Source organism: Alligator mississippiensis, chromosome 9 (assembly GCF_030867095.1).
Source record: "Alligator mississippiensis isolate rAllMis1 chromosome 9, rAllMis1, whole genome shotgun sequence".
Lineage (NCBI taxonomy): Eukaryota > Metazoa > Chordata > Crocodylia > Alligatoridae > Alligator > Alligator mississippiensis.
The window spans coordinates 59,204,804-59,228,420 of NC_081832.1; the positions used below are offsets into that span (position 1 = coordinate 59,204,804).

Sequence of the window (23,617 nt, forward strand, 5' to 3'; positions counted from 1 at the left end):
TGGGGCCCCCGTGCTCCTGTGGGATGCTCCATCCGCCCCATCGTCACAGCGTTCACGAGCTGTGCCTGATACCTTGAAGTACGTAGAAAAAATATTTAAAGCTTTGTCTATGGTCGAATCAGCGTCGAATCTGCAGATTCAGATTTGGCTGAATCGAATTGGGGCAGTGATCTGAATCAACTAATCGAATCACTGTCCCCGGTTCAGGCCGAATCCGAATCGAATCCAACCCATTTCGCACAACCACTCTCTTTTCACCCTCTGTAACTGTTTGTTTGTCCACAATGTAAGTGGCCAAAATACAGGCAGTGCCTAGTAGGATTTTCAACAGATTCTGAGCAGGTTAGGTACTTATTTGCAGATTAGGCACCTAAAAGGCTTTAAGAATCTGGCCCTATATATGCATGAACAACTGAAAATGTAGCTTATTCTCCTAAATCATTGTGGTGCTTTTGAAAATTTCACCCATAAACTGCACTGTTTATTTAACACTTTGCAGGTGTCTTTCAGTTGATTTTGCTTTACAGATTCTACCAGACTATCTGGGAAATACGTATCAGAGTGAAGGTGAATTTATGTCAGATATACAAATATCAATATTCAACCATAAGGCTTTTAAGGGAAAATAGTGTAGTTTGTATGTATAGGCAAAAGATTCCTGTTTATATTAATGTAGTACCTAGCATGTTGTGTGAATTATCAAAAACACATAATCATTGATATAAAGTTTAACAGCTTCACATTTTTGTGGGGCAATCTAGGCCCAAGTGACATTTTGCATCTTGAATTTAGTTTCCTCAGAACTATTTTTTTTAATAATAAAGATTTCTTAACAAGTCACTTGTAATTATGTATCCAATATTAGAAGAATGTTATAATATAGTAGGGAAAATAGTATTTTAGTAACTTCAGCCTTTTTTTCCGGTTTGTTTGTTTAAACACACCAGTATGCTGAGAACCAGTGTGGATAGCACTGATATATAAAGATGCATACATTTTAGAATATAGCAGAAATCAGTCAAATTACAAGATAAGACATGAAGAAGATTCGGACTCAAAGCTCTTTAAACTTATAAAATAACCATGAGACATGTCAGTATAGATCTATTACCTGTATTTGACCCCAACTGCTCAATGGCATTTGTAAATTTTTGTATCAACCTACTTTATGGTTACAGCTTGGGATCAAGTGAATAATGGGCACTATCTGATCAGATCAGTTCTCTATATGGACACTGTGGTGGGCCAGTAGGGGGTGCTCCTGTGTTGAGCCACCCACCTCAGTGCGCCCGACCACCTTCCAGGCTCTGAGTGCCTCCCTTGGGGCGCCTCACGTCTGGATGACCCCCTTCCTGGAACACACCCGCTAGCCTAGGGTAAAAGCTGCCACCACCCAGGGCTGGGTTTGATTCTGGCTCTGTGCATCCTGAGAAACACAGGCCTAGTAGCCCTCAAGGGTACTTGACTCACTTCAAGCACTTGGGGGTGCTTCTCTCAGTCAGAAGCACAAGTAGTGGTCTCCCTTAGTCAGCCGAACCAAGGGGACCCCAAGGCATAATCTGGACCCACACCCAATAAGTCTCCCACGCTAGGTACAAAGGAGAACTTTATTGGTCACAAGGGGTAGGGTTGCAATAGGGTACAGGGTACAGCAATATCAGAGAAATCCCATAGAGCAAACTGGCATGGCTGGGTAGCCTTTGATCATGCATCTGAGTTACTGCAAGCTATATATCGCGTTAGATCTCAGGTATCTTACTCACAAGTATCATCCAGAGGCAGGTGGAGATTCCCTCTGGAGGCAGGCAGTTCCTTGATCATGAGTTTTGAGAAAGAGCAAGTTTCAGACGGTTCAGCTCCTCTCTCTCTCTCTCTCTCTCTCTCTGAGTCTTCCTCATGGCCGTTGCCTCTTCCTCCTGGGCAGTCCTTAACTTATATAGCCCTTATAACCTCATTTACCTGGTCCAGTGAAGGCCAGCACCTGTTGGCTGTCAGCCAACCAATTTGAAATGCATCACTAGTTGCTGGGCAGACTGGCAGTTCCTAGCTCTCCAGGGAGTCCAAGCCCCTCACCCAGGTATGTGATGCCAGTCACGTAGGCAGAGGAAGCAGGTTTCCCCACTCTCCCAGGAATATATGTAGGAATTTACCTAAAGAGATAGGGTAAGGTGTGTACCCTCTGCAGGGCCCATCTTAACCAAATTTTCACAGAGCAGAGTTTTTGGGGAAAAAAAGAGGTGGCCTTCTGCCACAGATATTATACAAAGTTCCAATCCTTGACTTCATCTCATGTTCACTAGAAATTTAGCATATAATTAACTTTTAAAGTTCAAGAATAGACTTCTGGGGCATGTGTGTATATGGTGGGATTTTATAAATCCTTTAAGAATCATTCATAAAACTGACAAAATAAGCTCTGCCATCTTATGACCAGGAAAATCATTAGATTACCATAAAGGAGAATGACTGATTCTTTTCTGTATTTTTTGTATTCTGTATGACTGATTATTTCACCCAAGCCAATTGTCTGTAATTAATCAATTATGATGTTTTAAAACAGTGATTAATTACTTGAAATATAATATATTGTTTTACATCTAAACTGTTTTACATCTTGCCTGACCAATTTCATCTCCTTCTATGACCAGGTGACATATCACCTGGACAAGGGAGAAGTGATTGACGTCATATATCTGGACTTTAAAAAAGCCTTTGATCTGGTGTCCTATTACCTCCTCATGGAAAAATTAGCAACTGTGGCCTTGGCTACACCACAGTCCAATGGCTGGGAAATTGGCTCCGAGATTGGACCCAGACAGTAGTGGTTGATGGTAGTGAATCATTATGGCATTCTGTGACCAGTGGTGTCCCCCAAGGCTCTGTCCTTGGACCAGTTCTCTTCAACATCTTTATCAACTACGTGGACATTGGTGTCAGAAGCGCACTGGCTAAGTTCGTTGATGACACTAAAACTTTGGGGCATAACATCCACACCCAAGGACAGCCTAGTGATCCAGGCTGACTTGGATAAGCTTAGTAAATGGGCTGACACAAACCTGATGATGTTCAATACCAATAAATGTAAGGTACTCTACCTCGGAGGGGGGGGGGGGCGGGGGGGGGAACCCCTCAGCATGCTTATAGACTCAGCTGTACTATACTTGCTAGCACCCCTGCTGAAAGAGACTTTAGGGTCATGACTGACCACAAGATGAACATGAGCCACCAATGCAATGTCACAGCTGGTAAAACAAACAAAACTCTGGTTTGCATCCATAGATGCTTCTCAGGTAAATCTCAGGATGTGATCCTTCTGCTGTACTCAGCATTGGTGAGGCCACAGCTGGAGCACTGCATCCAATTCTGGGCTCCGCAATTCAAGAAGGATGTCGAGAAGCTTGAGAAAGTCCAGAAGAGAGCCACACGCATGATCAGAGGGCAAGATAATAGGCCCTATGAAGAGAAGCTGAGAGCCATGGGACTCTTCAGTCTGGAAAAGCGCAGGCTCAGGGGGGACCTGGTAGCCACCTCTAAGTACATAAAGGGTGTTCATCAGGATCTGGGGGAACGTCTGTTAACCAGAGTGCCCCATGGTAAAATAAGGACCAATGGTCATAAACTTCTCCAAGACCATTTTATGCTAAACGTAAGAAAAGTTTTCTTTACTGTCTGAGCCCCTAAGACCTGGAATAGACTCCCTCCAGAAGTCGTGCAGGCACCTTCTCTGGACTCATTTAAGAAACGTTTGGATGCTTATCTTGCTGGGATCCTTTGACCCTAGCTGACTTCCTGCCCCTGGGGCAGGGGGCTGGACTTGATGATCTTCAAGGTCCCTTCCAGCCCTAACCTCTATGAAATCTATAAACTGATCCCAAAAAAATGCAGTCTTGCAGTGCACAACCAAGATCCCATCTTCTGTTAGTTTTACATAAATGTGTGTGTGTGCGTGTGGTTTGCAGTGTATTTGTTTTGTTTTCTATTAGTTAAATCATTCCTTTTTAAATGCAGAAGCCTTGATGAATGGTCTACAAGGTTGCCAGTGCACATCTTCTCTGGACCTATTTTAAAATGTTAGGATGAAATGGATTAGGTAACACTATGTTTTAAGAGCAGTGTCTATAACACATGTTGAACTGGTTAAAGTTTGGAAGGACAGAGCCTAATATATTAATAACATACCCTTAAATCCTAGTCTCAATACAACCCCAGAAAAAAATCATTAACTTATCCTAGCCATGACATTAGCACATACCAGTTGTCTGTGCTCCTCCTCTTCTCATAAACACTCCCTATAAAACTATACACATGCTTAAGCCATGGATACATCTGCACATGTGGCACAGGTCCTGGAGGGGCAAGGAACGGGGATGCCTGCACTGTGCACATGACAGGGGGAGAAGTGGTAATCTGAAGACTGTGGCAGGGGGGGAGGGCATTTGCCCAGGTCTGTAGTCCATATGGTGTGGAGCACCCCAGCAGCCTGGAATTTGGACAGAATGGGGTTTCTCTGGCTGAGGATACAGCCAGGGTCCTTGGTAAGCTTTTGTAGCCCGAGCTAAAATCAATGCTACCATAATTTTATTGCTAGTTTTAATCTAGGTAGTTTGGATAAAAACATCTCAGTTATGTCCACAAGTGTTGTAACCACACATTTCACCTTTAGTATAAATATAACTCCTGTCCATATTGGTTTCATTTGTATTTATGCATTTTCCCCACTGCAACCTTTCTGCATAGCTATGCTGGTAAACTAGTGGATAAAGTGCATTAGGTCAAGCCCTGTTTCACACCAGTGTACTGTGCATACATTAAAGGTTTATGTTTATGCAATGTATATAGTTATAGAAGTACAAATTTTCTTAGATACACACTAAGTGCATATATTCACACACACCTAGATCAAAACACACACAGCCCTGAATGTCCACATACAATTCAATAATATAACTGTGATGAGAATCTCAGTTTATGTTGCTGAAGTGCACATACACCTGGCAATTTCTGGGAAACTGCAGCTGGAAAAAATCTTCCTGAGAAAGGGAGTAGTATTGGCACTCCAACCTGCAGTTGTCCCTGGTCTCCTGAGAGGGCTAGAGTGGTGAAGAAAGGCTGCCCCGCCTTTCCCAGATTATATTTATCTGCTATTTGATCAGTGGCATACATACTTGTTTACAACTTTTTAAGAACACTTAAGACTTTTCAGAACTAAAATGAAACTGTAAAAAAGCCTTTTACCTTCTAATTTTATGAAAACTCCATATTTTAGATTGGCCTGGATCAAGTGCATTGTCTCCTCTGTATTACAATGCAGCAGTTAAGTAGAATGTTAACAAGCCACAAACCTAGACTTGTTACCTGCACTTAGCATAAGTACTGCTGGAGTTTTCAGTAGATTTAATAGATTGATGTTTGTTAGCATTTTAATGGTTGCTGTCTGCCATAAGCAACACCTTTTTAAAAGGAGGGTAGATTTCAGAAAGCATTCATCTCACTGTTTTGGAGGAGGAAATCTTCCATTTTACGCCCATCCTTTGCCAGTAAGCCTGAATTTAACATAACAAAAAGCCTGCTGGGCTGAGTTACTGGATCACAACCTCCCATTAGTTCAAGGGCTGAGTAGTTTCTTTGTATGGCTAGAGGAGTTCTAGGCTCAAAATTTACTGCCATCCTGCCCTCCCAGGCCCTGGCTATACTAGAGAAATAAACTGTGGCTAAATGACCCGATGGCATAACACTGTTTGAAAATGCCTGTGGTACAGGATATTTGGTAGTTTTGGCCTTATTTGTAATGGGCTATTTTTAGCTTTGCCAGTCCTGTTTCCTTCTCACCTTTTCTATTGTAGGTACCTGAAATGTATATTTTTGAAATACAGCCTGGGCCTGGATTACCTTTTATAGGCAAGGGCTATTTGGGGTATGATTTAGTTCACTACTGGGAGGATCCCTTCACATGGTCAGATTGCCTATGTGGGAAGACCCAAGGTAAGGAGGCCCCTGGGATTATGTCTGTGCTGCCTTCACTTGGATGCAATACGGTAGTAGTTTGCCATGGCTCAATTGGGTGAGTTGAACCATCCCTGATTTAGGAAAAGGGCATCTCAGTTTTCTGTGACTCACATCTATTATCACAGTTCCAGGGAGCTACACTAAAGCAGAGAAGATGAACAGGTATCTAATTTTCTTTCTATGCCCATCTCTCTTCCTGTATCCCTCCAAAATGAAAGATATCTATGAATCATTTATAGCCTTTGAAAACCTTTTGGGACCCCATTATTATCTCCCCACCACATACACACCAGAATGTACAGAACAATTCTGACATACAAAACTGATATCTCACATCTGAAGCAAAACAGAAATCCTTGCACAGGGAAAGGTTTTGAAGTTAAGGTATTAGTAACTCAGCAGCAACACATATCTGCTCATTATTCCCTACAATACTGGCAACAGACATATTCAGCCCTGGGGGCTCTTAAATGGTTGACATTTTGCAAAGCATGATGGCCTCAGGAAATGGTATGCAGGGCTTTAAAATATGGCCCAACAAAATGTTTAGAGATAGTTAAGACATGAATATTAATGCTGGGTAGTTTTGGAAAAGCCTACCAAATCTGCTTGGGTTTTTGTTTTGTTTTTTAGCCACAGATCATACAGCACTGAGTCCATCTGCTGTTTCTCCCTGACAGAGACTGACAAAGCTCTCGGCATGCTGGAGAATAAAACAAATCCAGTACCTTTCTCTAGTACTAACCTCCCTAGAAACATACAATTTTTTCCCCACTCACCCATATATGGTTCATTTCAGATCATGGTAAGGTACATAAAACCAAACTATTCAAGTTCTTTTATCTTTCAAAACTTAAATTAACTCATCGACCTACACGTCTAAGGCATTTCATGCCTCTAGTAATTTATGTAGCCCTTTTCATTCTCACGTATTTATAAATCCTTTGCAAAGTGTAAGTGAGAGATGCTGCAAACAGTAGGCCCAACTACTAGTTTCATCAGCATGAAGACAGTATGAAGCACTATTAAAGCAGAATGGTAGTTATATGCTCACCTTGCAGTGATACAAATCAATATGCGGCTTGCAGGGCAGCAGAAAGGTGAGTCGGGCCACACTTCTTGCTACACCAGGGCAACGCGCAGTGTTAAGTGCTATGCTCAGCAGTGGTTTCAGGACCAGGTTCCATTTATACAGATCTCTCCAGTCTTTCTCTGCTGTGAAAGGAGGCTGCAGCCCCCAGATCTTGGCTTATAGGGTCATACAAGAAAGAATATTGTTTGCATTCTCATAGTGCTCTAACTGCATGGTGCTCAATATTCCTACCATAGGAAAATGAAAAGTTGTGGATACTACTAGGCCCTGAAACCATACTGGGGTTGCTTTAAACTGCCAAGACAAAACTTCATTTCTTCCTCATGGCTTTATGCTAGTTTACTGACTGAACATTTGAGATGTGGCTACAGTTTATACTCTTCAAAGTACAGGCTTGTAAACTGCTTTGGAATCCTTCAAACAGAAAGTCACTGTGTAAATGTAGAGTAATTTACTCCTTAAATCATGTTAAGATTTTCTGATTGATACTTTATCAGCAAATGTCACTGTCAATGGAATATCTATCCCCTTATGAGCACTGGGGTGATTAATGCCTACAAGTTAGTCTGTGTCTCCTTGCTCTGTTCCTCTTGCACATTTCTCCTTCTGCTCTTCACCTCTTTCCTCTTTCTCCCCTCACCTACTTAACATGCCAGACTACAAAATAGTGGTTAGATTAGTTAATAACGGACATAGCCTCCAAAGCAGAACTGGATGTCTTAGGGGAGACAAGGTCAAAACAAGCCATGATTTCAAACTCGTGAGAAAGCAGAAGTTTTTTTTTAAAAATGGAATCAAAATGCCGTGAAGAGGCCAAACAAATGTCACCATGTTTGTCCTGCTCTCATTGCGCCCCACTTCTCGGTCCATATATTGAGTCTTTTCTTCTTTCTCCAGCACAGGACAACGTCCGTAACTGTCCCCTTGTTTAAAAAAAAAAAAAAAAAAGGCTGTAATTAACTCCCTCTACAGCACTCGCTCTTTCAGACTTTCATTCTCTGACGGGCCATTATATTTTCCCCTTCAGGGTTTCCTCAGCCTCTCTTCCAGGCCCCCCCTGGCCCTCGCCATGCTCCATCCCTTTGCAAAGCTGCCTGCCCCCCGCATTGCTGGAGGCGACGAGATGCTTGGACCTAGGAGGCAGGCATCAGACAGACCCCGCCCGGTGCTCGGCGCTGTACACGGCGCCGTGAGGAAACAGCCCGTCCCAATGGCTCATGAAAGGACCACCTCAGTCTCTACCCCCTTCAACCCCGAGCGCGCACGACAAGCCAAGGGCAGCTCGCGCCTCACGCCCTGGCCAGTGTTTGATCGACATCACAGCTTTCCAATGACCAGCCTCCCAGTGGGTGAGGGGAGAGGTCTCCCCAGAGCCAATGGAAAGGCACATTTGCCCCGAAGGCCCGCCCCCCGGTCTTTCACGGCGTGTGAAGCCTTAAGCTCCACCCCTCCTTCCTCTTCCCGACTCCGGAATGAATGAAGTCTGCGCCGGCCAATAAGAAGTTGCTGCTGGTCTTGACGGACGTCTCCGCCCGCCGGTAGAAAGAGAGAAACGCGCCGCCGCCGCCAATAGCACCCCAGCGACGAGCGAGGGGGGCGGGCCCTGCCCTCCCAGGCAGGCGGAGGAGGCCGCGGTTATCGATCCCTCTGCTGGAGGGAGGCGGCGGCGAAGCAGCAAAGAAAATGGCGGCCGTGGCTGCGGAGGCGGCAGCGACTGCAGCGGTGCCGGGTGACGGAGGAGCCGGCGAGGCCGAGCCCGAGATGGAGCCGATCCCGGGCAGCGAGGCCGGCGCGGACCCGCTCCCCGCCGCCGCCGAGGCCGTGGAGTCGGCGGTGGCCGACGGGGAGGAGGCCGAGGGCGGGAAGCCCGCGCCGGGGGAGGCCGAGCAGCCGCCACCGCCGGTGCACCTGGCCCGCAGCCCGGCGGGGACGGCCGCGGAGAGGACGGAGCCGCCGGCCGAGCGGGGCTCGCCCCGGGCCGAGCGCGACGAGGAGCCGCAGCCGCAGCCCTGCCCGCCGCCTGCTGGGCACCCGCGCCTGCCCGCGGAGCCGCCGCAGCCCTGCCCGCCGGCCGCGCCCGAGCCCCAGCCCCAGCCCCAGCCCGAGCCCGGGGAGGAGCCGCGCCGGCCGGAGGAGGAGGAGCCGGATGCTGCTGCCGCTGCCGCCGCCGCAGCCGAGCAGCCGGAGCCCCCCGTGCCCGCGGCCCCTGCCGGGGGGGAGGCGGAGGGGGCGGCGCCGCCGCCGCTTCTGCTGCCCGGCTCGGAGGTGCGGGTCACCCTGGATCACATCATCGAGGACGCGCTCGTGGTCTCGTTCCGCCTGGGAGAGAAGCTCTTCTCGGGGGTCCTCATGGACCTCTCCAAAAGGTGAGAGAGGGAGGGAGGGAGGGAGGTCGCGGACCCCCCGCCCCGTGTTAACCGCCGGCCGCTTTCCTTCCCGTGGGGAGGGCAAGTCTGGGGTCCGGCCCGGGGCACGCCCAGCCCCGCGGGAACGGGAGGCAGGCGGCTGGGATTCCTGGGCTTCTTCCTCGCTGTGGCCTGGAGGGAAGAATCTCTCCCTCTTCCCCGCTTCTTGCTCCCTCTCCGTGTCGGGGGCCGGTCCTTGTCTCGTCCCCTGTAGTTCGTTTCCCTTGGACACAATACCTTGATGCCAAGTGGCCGCCACTGCCTTATGCTGTGGCCTTGGGCTGAGTGGGAAGAAGTGAGGAGAGAGGCCCCCTTTCCTCCTGGTCCTCCTCCTAGCAGAATCAAAGCTGATCCAGGCTTGCCCCCTCCCTTCCCCCCAGTTCTGTGCTGACAAAACGACTGGCCTGGTGGGAATGGGAGAAGAGGGAGACAGGAAGAAGGAAGAGCACATGGGCGCTCCCTCCAGCTCATTTGGGATTCATCTTGGGCCTTGGCTGTCCCTCCCTGCTGGCAGCAGGGACCTGGAGCTGCAGAGCTCCATCTGAGCCTGCCCAGATCTGGGATGTTCAGGCCCAGAGTTGGCTGGCATCTAAATAGCAGCTTGTGTTGCCTGGGCTACTTCATAGTCCATGCTGAAAGCACATTATCTTTCGGAGTGGAGGCTATTGCACCCCTAAAGTGTGATTACTAGTACTAATTGCTCCTTGTGTTTAGTTTATGGGGAGTGGCTCTTAATTACACTTAGGAAACAGGCTTTTTCTTTCAAGAAACTGTTGTCCACCATAAAGTAAATGTGGGCCTGAAGAGGAAAAATTGTGTGTGTATTTTTTGATAGCTTAGTTTCCAAAAACTTTTACCTGTAGGAGAGCTGCACATCCTTCTAGGAGCAATAGTGGGAACATTTGGAAAATACTTAGGGATATACTCCATCCTTTTCAATGGTTGCATTTTAAAAATTTCAGCATCCTGGAGGTGTATGAGACCGATGAGGCTTTCTTATTGTCTTAAACTGAGTGACATGCAGAAAGTATACAGCATAAACCTTGAACGACAAAACTAAAAATGTTCTTAAGCTTTAATCCTCGAAGTTGTAGTGATGTAAGTAAATTAACTTTTAAAAATTGTCTTTTAAATGAGAAGGTGTAAATTGACACCTGTTCTGTAATTTTGTAGTCTGAGGATTTTTAGTGCTCCTTAAAGAAGGTCACGCTACCTCCCTTTCTTTAGTCTTGCCCTGAGCCTGGCTTTCTTCCTTCCTTCTCTTTTGGAACAAGGTATTTAAAGACCCTAAATATAAATTCCATGAACAAGTTAGCAACATCTTGGGGGTGGTATTTGAGGGGAAGAGGGGAAGTCACAGGAGTGAGTTCTGCAATTCTCAGTTTAAGCGTATAGCATTTGAAAGAGATGTACCTACATTTTCATTTCAATTTGCTTTGGAGGTGATCTGCAAATATGCACATTTGGTATAATTTAAAAAAAATGAAACAAACCTCCTCAAGCAGGTGAAGGGGATGTTCAATCATGTCTTTTTCTTTTGTAGGTCTGAAGTCCAGACCCTCAGAATCTCTCTTTCTCACTCAGTTCAGTCCCTTGTGCTATGTGGGTGACAGCACTTGCCTTTAAATGACTCTGGATTCTGTATGTATGAGTAAGGAAAATCCTGACTTTTTCCTCCTACAAAATTATGTCTTATTAAGCACCTATATTTGTCCCTTCAAAGCAGTGTGACTGGGGATTCCCTGTGCATCACTGAGGATCCTCCGTTGAATCCCTGTGAAGCACATGGCCCTGCATGTGGAAGTGGTTGTGCTAACTAGGAGGGGCCCCTCCTTTGTTCCCTTGCATTGTGCTCTCAGTTGAGGCATGCTTCCTAGATTGCCCTGTGAACTTTATTTGAATAGTAGAGGGAGATTCTCATTGCAGAGAAACTGGAACAGGTAGTACAACCAAGCATTGCATTACTTGCATGTAAGCTTCTGAGGAGATGATGATGCCTTTTTGTCTTGCTTATTTTGATACAAATCCCAAACTATGGAGGGCTCCCCCTTGCCTTGGGAGTCATTGCTTGGACTCCTGTAAAATCAGCTAGTTTTGGAGGGGTTAGGGAGTAAGAATTTGGCTTACTAATGTACCAGCTCTGCAGTGTCTGGGGTAATGACACTGTTGAATGTGAGAGAGTGAGCAAAGACCTGGGCTCATACCCAGAGGAAAGGAATGGTAAGTAAACTCTAGAAGGGCATGGAGAGCTTGTTTAAATGTTAGAAAAGCCTACATTACAGATGATAAAAGCTAATATTGTTGCATTAACTTGTATAGATCTTAAGGTGTAGACATGGCTTGTTTCTGCTTTTAGGCAGTTCTGTCAATTCAGAGGACTGTCATAATTGAACAGCGTATCTATTTATGTATGCATATATTTTCCCCATTGCTCTTATCCATAAAAGATAGCACGACCTAGTCAAAAGTTGTATACATTTTAATAAACTTTCCTCTCTTCTGTGGAACTCTTGTTTACTGAGAATTGCCTTCCATGAAGCACTCCTAATAATTATCCCAGAGGGGAAAAGGGAGAACCAGCCAAAACCCTAACAAGCATGGATTAGCTTGAAATCATGGGAATTCCCTTGAGAGAGATTTAGCTGTGGGAGCCTGTCTCTAACCTGTTCATCCAGATATGTGGGAAAGTTTATATAAACATTCTCGGTGCAAATGTGGCTGCTTCATTCAGCTTGTTACTTCTTTAGATTCTTAAACTTAGCTATGAAATCTGGATGAGTTTTAGAGCAAGATAGATTGGTCTGGCATTTTAAAAGATGACCAGCAGCATTGGTTACAGGTGCTAATACCTTGCACAGACTGCACTGGAGGAAAACTTTCTGCCCTGCATTGTGAACATTGATAGACTTCCATTTTTGGCAGAAGGCAATAAGGGTGCTATTTGCCTTATTAACGTATTGCAGAGAGTTTGAAGGATTAATGTGTGCTTTTAAAAAAATACTGCAGGCAGGTTTATTGCCCTTCTAAGGTTGAGTGCTTTGTCACTTCTGTAATATGGGATGAAAGAACAACCAAAATGCCTTTAAGTGTTTCTCTGAAAGCTGCTTCTACTTCTCTTTCCACTATGCTAGCTTTTGTATTTGTTTCAGCAGATCCATGTGATGTCCATACTGGAACTTAAAGGAACTTAGTTAAGACTGACAAGTTTTAAACAAACCAAAATCTTATTCTGTATTCTACTCTAAATAGTGTGTGTACCTAGTATTTATGTTCCTCATCACCAGGGATCCTGGTTTTCACTGATTTAAAAAAAAAAACAAAAAAACAACAAAATACAAACCCCAGTTTTTGGGTTAAAGTAACCCAAAATCCACATTTTTCCATTATTAAAATGAAACAAGAGCTAGAAATGGCGTTTCACTTTGATCATGGAAAAATGTGGATTTTGAGTTACTTTTTAAACCCCAAAACTGGATCTTATTTTTTTTAATCTGAGAAAGCAGGGATCCTGGCTCATCACTAATACAAGTGTCTCGTTTATTATTGCATTTTATCTACACAACATCCTTGGGAGGTAAAGTAGTACTGCATATGCTGTTATAACTGGTGATATGATGTACAGAATCAGCCCGGTAAGAAGTCTTGATGCTGGGCTGGGAGATGGAGCCCTGATCTTTGAAATTCCAGGCCTAAGTAGTAGAAACTTTGTATCCATAGCCTGGTTTAAATTTTTAAGAAAAAATATTTTTGAACCTCTGCTGCTGTTCAAGTGGGCCAATTCAAGAACATCACACTAGGGCTCACTTTCCTTTTTCTTGTTTTTTGTTTTTTTTTTTGTTAAAATGCTTGTCTGCCCTTCATTTTTAACATCATTATTTTCTTGCCTGACCTTCCTCTGACCATTCGAGAAGACATGAGGGCTCTTCAGTGCAATGCAGAAGTGGTGAAGTTTTGCTAGTGCATGAGATGTGAAGCTCAGTCAGCATCAGAACAAGGAAACTAACTGCACAAAGTAAATGGGCTTAGTGAAATGTATAACACTTCAGTTATAGTAATGCATACCGCTTGTAAAATGGCAGGTAAATTATCAATGGGATGTGCCTAAGTTAATGATAAGATGCCATGCTTAGGAAGTAAAGGTGCACTAATATATTGGTGCCATATTATCTTGGCACCAATAAAAGGAAAGTTAACCTTATCTGCTATTGTCTTTTTTTTGTCTGGTGTAGCCAATAATGTCACCGATAAATATGTGTGTCTTCTAGCTGGGGGGTCCCCAGATGCTGTGTGCGTGCATGCAGCTGTATCAATGCATGTGGTTGGGAATGCAGCCAGGCAGCACAGAGAGCTGCATCCTGCAGGTAAGTCTGTGGAGGGGAAAGGGGGAGGAGGGGCAGTAGATTGAGGCCCCCATGGTGAGGGAGGGCAGGGGTTGAGGCTGGGGGTGCTGCCCAGCCAGGGCAGTGAATGGGACCTGGGGCAGGGAGTAGGACAGAGCTGTGGGGGGCTCGTTCAGGGGGCATGGGTGGGTGGGGAATTGGAAGGGGAAGCAGCTCCCTGCTGCTGCCCTGGGAGAGGCATGGGGGGAGGGGCATGTGCCCTCCCAGATTTGTGCACGGGGGGAATGCAGGCTGCTCACTGTGGGCTTGGGGCTCTTTGCTCCTAGCGACCTTTTTGTCCTGGGGGCTCTGTGTTGGCCATGTATCCCCTGCCCTCCTAGCAGCGGTGGGGGCATCAAGTTGCGTTCCCACTGCTGGATGAGCAGGGGGCCAGTGGCAGATGCAGGGCACCTGGGGCAAAGGCAGCAGGGTGGAGAGCCCAGAGCCCACAGTGAGGGCAGATGTGGACTGCTCACCCCTCTCGGCTCTGCTCCGTTGAAAAGCATGCCCCCATTTAAAAATGGTGGCGGTGGCATGTGAACTAAAGCTCATTTGACATGCTTAGTTGAAGCACCCCCACCACCATTTTTAAGAGCTGGGATGCTGATCCCCTGGATGAGCCTCCCACATCTCTGTCCCATTCCTTGCCCCAGGTCCTATTCATTGCCCTAGCTGGGCAGCACCCTCAGCCCCTGCTCCACTCTCTTCCTCACTGTGGAGGCCTCTGTCTGTCCCCTCTCCCATGCCCTTTCCCCTCCACAGACCTATCTGCAGGCCAATGCTTTCCATGCTGCCTGGCTGCATTCCTGTAAATCGGTTATTGGATCGGTATCGGCCAATATGGCTGGTTAATAATCAGCTGTCAGTAACGGCCAAGAAAATCTTTATCGGTGCACGCCTATTAGAAGTTGCGTACAATTTTGTTGGTATGTGATAAGTTAATGCCATCTGCTGGCTCAGAACTGCTGCAAGGCTCACGTTGCACCTGGAAGAAGCAGACAATAGGGAAGTACCTGGGGAGCACATTGCTTTTAGTCATGGGAGACATTAGAAAATAGTTTGGTTTGTTTTGTTTTTTAGAACGCTACATCTAGTGAAAGATATACTGACCTGGGTCTTGATAGTCCTGCACTAGTTTTGTTTCCCTGTCCTCCTCCCCCCCGCCTTGCTCTTTCCCCCTTCCCCAAAATCCCTAGGTACATGACACAAGTTTCAGTCTTGAATTTTATTTTCTTGCACATTTGAGATTAGAGTTCCTGGCTGGTCTATCATTTGGTAAAGCTTTGGTTTCTAGCCCTGGTAGGTTCTTAAAAATCACAAATCTGAAGTATGGAGCCTCCCTTTTTAAATTCTGTACTGTCATAGTACTTGAGAGAACAATTACAAGACCTAGAAGTAAGAAGTTCCGAATCTAAAGAGTGAAAGCATAAATCTTCAGCAGTCTTGGATATTGTTTGGAAGCTCTGTCTAGTTAAGGTTTTATTTCTGAACTAGACTGACTTTCAAACCAGCATTGTCAATTGTAACTTAATTAATTTAATTAATCCTCAGTGACTAAATTTTGTAACACTATAGTTGCAAAACTAGCTTTCTCTTAGCCTCTTAGAATCGTTCGTTGTGCCCACTACTGTAAGAGCTTCTGCAGTCCAGCAAGGTTTGAAAGCAGTTACAACTAAGCTAGTCTGAAGTCTAATTCAAGAAACATTTGTGTTCTTAAATTGTTTAAAATATCAGCTTTCTTATTGAGTGTTTGTGACCCAGACCTGGCAGCCTGGAGTTAATGCACTGAGATCCAGAGTGAAACGGACAAATCCTTTTTAACAAATTCCAAAGAAAAATGTGGAAGAAAGTGTGTGTGGGGTGTTCTCAAAGTGGAAAGATTATGGGTGATAATTGGAGGTCCTGGTTTTCTCTTATTTAAAAAAAACAACAACAAAAAACCCCAATTTTCGGTTTAAAAAAAGTAACCCAAACCACATTTTTTGTGATCAAAATGAAACGCCACTATATATAAATCTGTGTATTAGTGGCACTTCATTTTAATCATGGAAAAATTTGGATTTTAGGTTACTCTTTTTTAAACTGGAAATTAGAGATTATTTTTTATCAGAGAAAGCCAGGATCCCTGATGATAATTTTTAAAGGTCACTCTTAATGGACAGTGTCCATTGGCTACTGTCATTTTCTTTTTATTCACTCAACTGTATAACTTGTTGTTTTTATTTAAAACTAGAGGTGGATTGATGGTCAGTTTCTTCAATATGGTCTCATCTGTTTAAAGGAACTATAGTACAAGTTAATATCACTTTTTAAATATTAAATAACTGAGGTTTTACAGTCAATATTCAGCAGGAAGGAAAATGGAAGAAATTTCTGCCCCATTCTAATTCTGTAGCTTGCTTGTTTATTTGTTTTTTCCCTTTCCTTCTCTGCCCAATCTGCAAGATGTCCCTAAGATTCACTGTCTCTTTTGGGAGTAAGAAGCATGGACATACATAGTTCCCTGGATTTATGAAAAAGCCAGACAGGATCACTTGCTATTCACAGAACAGATGTCTATTTTGTGATGAACTTCTCTAACATCTGCCTTTTCCTCCTTGATGCTACTGCAGTGGACCTAATTACAGAAGCATCAATTATGGTTTCTTTCTGGTTTACTTAAGTTTAGCAGTTAAAAGTGGGGATTCAACCTTTTATATAAGAAGTGAAGCCTATTGTCCCCCCCAAATTGTCACTTCCAAGTATGGATGAGTGCTTTCTTAGTTCTAAGTTCACTTTCAAGATAAGACTCAGTTTAAGAAATTTATCGTGCTAATATTCCATTTTAATGGAGTAATGCAGACTGTGTACAAGACTTACTTTTGACTGGAAAATATAGACTCCACTTGGAAAAAGTATTTATGTCCTTTATGTACAGTTTCTACTTTAGAGCTGATGAATAAGACTTGTTGCAAAATTTAGTTTTGTTATTGATACTGGGAAAACCTTATGGTATATACATACTGTCCAAACGGATCCTTTGTCAGTAAAGTAGGAGTCTGAAAAGAATGAAAAAGTGACCAGAGTCCTCTGTTGGTTCAAGGAAAGAAACATACTAATGTGAACTTTCTTGGCAAAAGCTTCTTGGCATTCTCTGACGTGTGCCACAAGCTGCCCTTTTTCAAAATGGTTGGTTTTCTTTTGTTCTCAATAGGACTATGGCTGAGGGCTTCTCTTAGCAAAGATGGTGTTGGCATCCTATGCTGTCAGGAGGCAGAACATGTTTATTGAAGATAGTTTAGCTTCATTTCCTTGAGGGAGCGTGGAGCGTAGAGGCAGATGGGTTTTTTTAAGAAGCACGGTGAGTCTCATGCTAAGTTAACATTTAAAAAGACTTAAAGTTGATACTAATATTGAAATAAAAATATTACATTTTAGCATTCTCTTTATTGCATTGTATTTATAGATGGTGATTTTAAACTACCAGCTTTAATTAGGACCGTCTCTTGTTGAACACTGTAGTGTCCATTTGAGTGTTTCAGAAGCTAAACAAAACTGATCTAAAAACACCTCTAGTTAAAATGGCTCTCGCACTGTGTCTATGCTGAAGCAAAATGACTGTACTTAGTACAGATTGAAAATACAAACCTCCTAGAAACTTGCAATTCATTTATGTATCTTCGTTTATAATCTGTTACTCAGACCTACAGTGAAGCAGCAGAAAGTTTTACAAGGAGCGTCCTTTAACTTTTTCAGGTGGAGAAGGGAGAAGCTACCTTCCCTAGAGCCTTCCTTGAGACCTTTCCAAGGGTAGTTATCTGTCTCTGTATTGTCTAAGTGTTTCAGACATGCCCTGGTTTCCTGACTGCAGTGGAGCTCATGAGATTATGATGTCATGGCTCCTGTCCATTTCAGAGCTGGAAATCCTTCTCCAGGAGTGGACATTTTAAAGTGATAACAGCTTCTAGCTGTGTTTCATTTTCTGTTGGTTTCTGGGTGGTTAGTGAGTTTGCTGTAGCACCATACTCACATGGTGTTCTATGGGTGGGAACGATGCAATAGAAAAATGACTTATCCATTCCTCAGGGGTACTTAGTACAAGCAGCTGCAGGAGATTATGTCCTGACAACTTCATTTACATGGGGAAAAAACCCCCAAACAAACATACTTTTCAAAAGGCACTAGAAAATTATTTTTGGCTCAGGATATATGTGAATAGATTCAAATACTATTGGAATACAACAGTAGAAATCTTAACTACATTAGTTGGAGGGTGTTCATGGGCTCAAAAATGAACAGTCCAAATAAAGACTTATTCTGGTTATGAGATATTAATATCAGCCCTGGCCTATTCTGTTCATACGTGGGGTCTGTTAGTCCAACATAGTCTTCATTGAGCATCGTTAATTGGAGGATCCTGCCACAGTGTTTCAGCTGCAAGATGAGAGAGATCTACCTCTCCACAAAAAATGCTGCTTCTACAGACAAGGCTGCTTAACTGAAAGCTAGTGCCATGATTTGGACAAAGTACTACATTTCCTGTATAGCTTATTCTGATGCCCTGGTACTCAGGGTATGAATAAACTACTGAGAAAATTATCTGACTCTTGTGCATGCCTTCTAAGTGTTCTGGTGGATGTTTAGAAAATAGATAGACATACATTTTGCACTAAACAGAATAGTAGTGATGTGTATTCTGAATTAATATTTTTAATACTGTTATTAGTGTGAAGTAGTTGTATAACCCAATTTCCAGTATAGTCCATTTTGAATAGACCTGGAATACTGTTTTGCATATAAACAATATAATTGGAGCATTATTACTCGTATAATTCCTTTAAATACAGACTAAAGCACCGAATTCAGGTACATGATGCATGAAACAGTCAAAGGTGCTTATACAGCCAATACAATACGTAGTTAAGCCAAATAAGAGCAGATTATTAACTTCTAAAGAAGCATAAAAAGAATACATAGTATAGCATATCGCCTAAAACTGATACTGTACATGAAAAGTTCTTGAACCAAAGATCATGTGTAATTTTAACTCAGTAGTAATAGAGCAGAGTTCAATGATCTTATTTCGTAAATGAAGATATATGAATCAAACTTGAGTTAACATCTGAAATACTAACCTCCTGCAATAATTATTGGTGGACATTCATTCTTGTATGAATCATCTGGTCCACATCAAGTCAAAAATGTCTTCGAGACCCAAAAAGAGGTCATGTTTAAAGCTGAGTTGGCTTTTCTTTAGAGAAGGTGGTGATAGCTTAGACCAGCCTCTTGTTTGTTTGTTTGTTTGTTTGTCCCCTGCGCAAGGATGACACGCAAATTCGTGAAGCGTTCTTTCTTTCTTTCTTTCTTTCTTGCACTTGTGAACTACATAAAAAATCCTGCCTGTTAAAACAAACCTCCAGACCATTATGTGTTGTTTATATGCATATGTTTAGTTTCAAGGACACTAGGAGTAAATCCTAAATAGGCTCATAACCACTGCTTGTAATAGCCCTTCTCTATCTATACTCCCCATTGTTTAGTTTCATTCCACACAGCCAGCTAACACTGCTTGGGTGGAGAGCAAAAGGGGTGTGCAACACTTCACTCTTATCCCATTTGGAGTAGTTGAGGTGTTTTTATTAACTTCTATTCCCACAGAAATAAAAAGCTTCTAACTTCACTGATATCCTTAACTGCTAATGACTGACTGTAGTTGATGCACCATTACAGAAGACTACACGTCTAGCTCTAAACATATTCAATCATAATTGGCAAGACTTGAAATCGTAAAGTCTCAGTCTAGGGATTGCTTCAAAAACTAATAAATGTACCATGATTTGCTAATGTTAGAAATATTAATTAGAAAACTCAGCTAAATATGTACTAATTAATTCCCATGTTCCTTAGTTGTGCCAGGTGATAGGGCAGAAGCTGAGGCACAGTGGCAAAGTGAGTAAGACCTCTTCCTATAGATCCAGAGACATGACCTTGAGTCTGAACCCCACTCTAGACATCTTGAAGACTGTTTCCTGTCAGTCCAGTTGCAGATAGGTACCTCTTTATTCAGACTGGAGAGTCAAAGGTGGCTGTCCCTTGTGCTATATCACTTCCTTGTGTGCTGCTGGCTGTAGAAACTGGTGTTCTAGCTAGCCAATTCAGTTCAAGTAGACTTTTGAAATAAGGGGAAAAAAGGACCCCATGATGTGTGAATAATCATCCTGCACCTCTCTGGAAAAGATTAAATCTGTTCTTATTATGTTTTTGATAATCTGGCCACATGCTTCTAGCTCTGAATCTAAGTATTTAAAAGCTGTATTAGCATTAAAACTCATGTTCCTAGTCTATAAACCAGGCCTAGAGTAACCTCTGACTGATATATCAAAGTCTTGTTTAAATGCAGCATTTTATTACTATGAAATATCAGTTGGGATAATGCCTTCAGCTACACGCATTACTGAAACAAGGGATACTTTTTGCTTGGCACAAAGTAGTGACAAAACCAGGTTATCTCCTGAGAATGCCAGAGTAGGCTGCACTGAGCTGGCAAGAGGAAAAAAAAATCTCCCCCCTTCCTCCTTGAGCAGGTTGCCTTTTGGCAAAAAGACTAATGGATTATTTTAGGCAACCACGTTTGATGTTATGAATTATTCTAGGTCTGGAACCTCCTCTTCCACAGCCGGTTGACCTTTTTGCCCTGGTTTTCCTAGTTTTGTGCTAAAGACAATTCAGTTACAAGAGGTGCTAGCACAAGATCTTTCCAGTCCTGTAGATGAAGACTTCGGGTAGGGTTGTAGCGTGCAGGGGTTGTCTCGAGTTGTAACCATACACCAAAAATAAATAATTTTTAATATTTAGTAGATCATAAAATGTGTTCGTAGCATTAAAGGATGTCTCGTCAAAAGTAATGTTAGTTGAGACATGTTCTCCCCATGCAGGATGTTCTTTCTTGGATCTTTCGTTAGGTTTATAGTCTTCTTAGCCGCATACAGTGAACTTTAGACTCACCACAGATTCGATGCTTAGGCTCAGTTGAAATTTCATGATTTGGTCTGGTTTCCTTTAAAATATTCTGTTTTGGACCTACTGGTTTTGTAGGCTGTATGCCATCCAACATTCCTGTTGTGAATGTAAGTTAATAAAGGTGACTGACTAATTTATCATCCATTTGAGCAGTATTGTCTATTCTGCCTTAAATTTTCAAGGTGGCCTTTTCTAGTATAGCTGTAGCAAGCATTTGGCTTAACTGCTACTTTTGGAAGCTGTACACATTCAGAAACTCTCAAAACACATGGTTTTGAATATTTTTTTTAAAGGCTCTGGTTTACATAATGGAAATTTCTATTACTGGAACTTGACCAAAATCTCTTTTCGAGGTTTAGGACTTCGGGTGCCTAAGGAACTAGAGGTGGGACTTGACATTAACGCAATATAATAAAAGCTTTAATTCTTACTAAATATCTTGCTAAATACCTTACTATTTCCCTTGCATTTACCATTCAATTCCTGCCTTTGTTCTACTTCCTGCAATAGAGGAGATTCCATATTCTAAATTATTTGATGCTTTCTTACTGTTCTCACCTACCCCTTTACCCTCTGATACTTTCCTAAATATTTTCTCCTTCCAGCCCTTCCTACCACAACTCTTTGTAGTTTGTCTCTTCTGTTATTTCTTAACATTTTCTTTCTTACCCTGTTATATGGCTTGAAAATGTTGTGGGATGCCTGATAAACAGCAAGTTTAAGCAGGCCACAGGAAGATACGGAAGTTGGAAGGGAGCCCACCACTATTGAGCAGTGCCCAAGTAAGAAGCCTGTGAACCTCCAGCAGTGGGAAGAAGCACAGGTGGTGTCCCTGAACACTCTTTGGAAGATCATCTTTTAATTTTCATGGGGCTAAATCTTGGCTGCTTAAGCTTTGCACTGGAACAGTGGTTCTTGACTCTTGTACTCAAGGCACACCCTGAATAGATTCAGGGCACACTGTGGAAAATGTAAACTCTTAGTTTGCACTTGATTTTTGACAACAATTTGCATGCATTCAAGGCACTACTTTTTTAAATAAAAACTCGCCCGCAACTTAAAACATGTCTGAAAGATTTGCTAGTAGACATGACATGCCAGGTTTAGAGCCTATTTTAAGTGTCACCTATTTATTTACATTCTTCCTTGGAACAGTCCCATGGTTTCTGTGTTTCACTGGCCCATCATTTTCACAAAATGTTGAGATGGTGTGAAGGGAAGGGGATTAGAACAACCTAGCTTTCATGTCTGCTTGTGTTTTTTTGTACCATCCACCACATACTATGCTTTCTTGCCATTTAAGAAAGCACAGCCTGTAAGAAGCTTCCAATCTAAAAAGTGAATCATCATACCTGTAGATGCATCTCATGATCATTGCTCAGACTTTTTCTGATTTATGTTGTTGTTTTCCCCACCCCCAACCCATAAAAATTGTACTTAATTTATATAAAGTCAGCCAGTGTTCAGACCCCCTGATTATTGCACCATAGTGATTTGTTTTTGGCAGTAGACATTTGAGGACTTCATCTGTAAGTACAGTGTATTGGGGGGGAATAGGGGGAGTTGTTTTTCCCCTAAAATTGAGCCTCAAAATGTGGGGTTGACTTACGCAAGATCGACTCTACTCTTGAAACCATGCAGTATTTTTAAGCGCATTTAGGAGCCAGTAATTACAGATTAATGGGAAATAGCTTCCACTTCCTGTACTCAATCTTGGATAGAGTTCTACTTCACCTAGTTGACCACAGTGCAGCTTGGGACCATCTCAGTTGTACAACTGAAATATAAATGCGATTCTCTTCATCCATTCTGGGAGCGTAAGTGCAGCCGTTACAGGAATAGGGAGATATACCCACGCATCTTCAGAGGGCAATCCTGATTTATAATGGAGGCACCTGTATGCCTAAAACAGGGTAAAAGAATCACTTCTGTACTTTAGTCAGGTAACTCTGAATTTGTCACAAGTTGCATTTTGGTCTTGTACTAGTTAAAATACATTCATCCCTTAGTGACTAAAAAATGAGCCTGGTTATCAGATTTATAGTTGATCTTAAATTGAGCTTTGTGACTTGTTTGATCTTTTTGAAAGAGGAACGAAGTCCATCTGGAATTTGACAGTAAGCTTATTTGTTACGAACTGTCAAAGTTTCATCTGTCTGTGGTATTCTTGTTTCTCATCTGTATAAATTTGACTGAACTCTCTTAATAGGCTGGGACTTAAGCGAGCTCTTGGTTGTAGTATATTGCGTTTAATGTTTGTTTAAAGCAAATCGCTAAGCAGAAACACACACCACCAAAACCAGCTAGTGGAGAGGTTCCCAACGTGGCTGCACCTAGAATTGCATATGTAGGAAGACTTCTGCTTCAAAATTGTCTTAACCAGGATGCCATAAGTGCTGCAGAGTGCTTCATAACAATAGCACTGTTGTGTGCAAACACCTACACGTGATTCTAAGATAAACTCAGAGTTTCAGATAGGAATCCATAGTGTCAAAAACATTCTGACCTGTGATGGTCTTTCTGAGTTCCTTGCAGCAGAAGAATTACTCTATTATTTTTCTGTAGCAACAAAGTGAAAATTAAGAACTGGCAATTTTGGAGGGGTGCCTTGACTTTGATATAAGGGGAAACTTGAGTCTAAAAAGGTTAAGAACTACTGCTCCAAAGACTTTTAAATGCACATTTATGGTAGAAGAGGCTATTTAGTCTTACAATCTGACAAAGCATAGGTATTT

General features: G+C 43.0%; 3 protein-coding genes across 13 annotated transcripts in view; 1 reads left to right on the forward strand and 2 right to left on the reverse strand.

Annotated features, from left to right (window-relative positions):
• FABP6 (fatty acid binding protein 6) overlaps positions 1 to 8,564 on the reverse strand; it is a 65,847-nt gene extending 57,283 nt beyond the window's left edge. The window contains exon 1 of the mRNA XM_019478394.2: positions 7,061 to 8,564. The gene's annotated coding sequence lies outside the window, so the exon portion shown is untranslated. The remainder of the gene's footprint in view (positions 1 to 7,060) is intronic.
• Positions 8,565 to 8,772: 208 nt separating this feature from the next.
• PWWP2A (PWWP domain containing 2A) overlaps positions 8,773 to 23,617 on the forward strand; it is a 43,575-nt gene continuing 28,730 nt past the window's right edge. For 3 of the 6 annotated variants that reach the window (XM_059733480.1, XM_059733481.1, XM_059733478.1), the window contains exons 1-2: positions 8,773 to 9,465; positions 13,770 to 13,865. In XM_059733480.1, the coding sequence (XP_059589463.1) occupies positions 8,783 to 9,465; positions 13,770 to 13,865 (779 nt within the window). In that variant the 5' untranslated portion in view covers positions 8,773 to 8,782. Of the gene's footprint in view, positions 9,466 to 11,087; positions 11,156 to 13,769; positions 13,866 to 23,617 lie in introns of those variants that run through there. The other 3 variants (XM_059733479.1, XM_059733483.1, XM_059733482.1) reach the window with 3 other exon arrangements.
• TTC1 (tetratricopeptide repeat domain 1) overlaps positions 17,290 to 23,617 on the reverse strand; it is a 109,799-nt gene continuing 103,471 nt past the window's right edge. For 5 of the 6 annotated variants that reach the window (XM_059733489.1, XM_059733488.1, XM_059733487.1 and 2 more), the window contains exon 11: positions 17,290 to 20,978. In XM_059733489.1, the coding sequence (XP_059589472.1) occupies positions 20,900 to 20,978 (79 nt within the window). In that variant the 3' untranslated portion in view covers positions 17,290 to 20,899. Of the gene's footprint in view, positions 22,786 to 23,617 lie in introns of all 6 variants that reach the window. The other variant, XM_059733485.1, reaches the window with a different exon arrangement.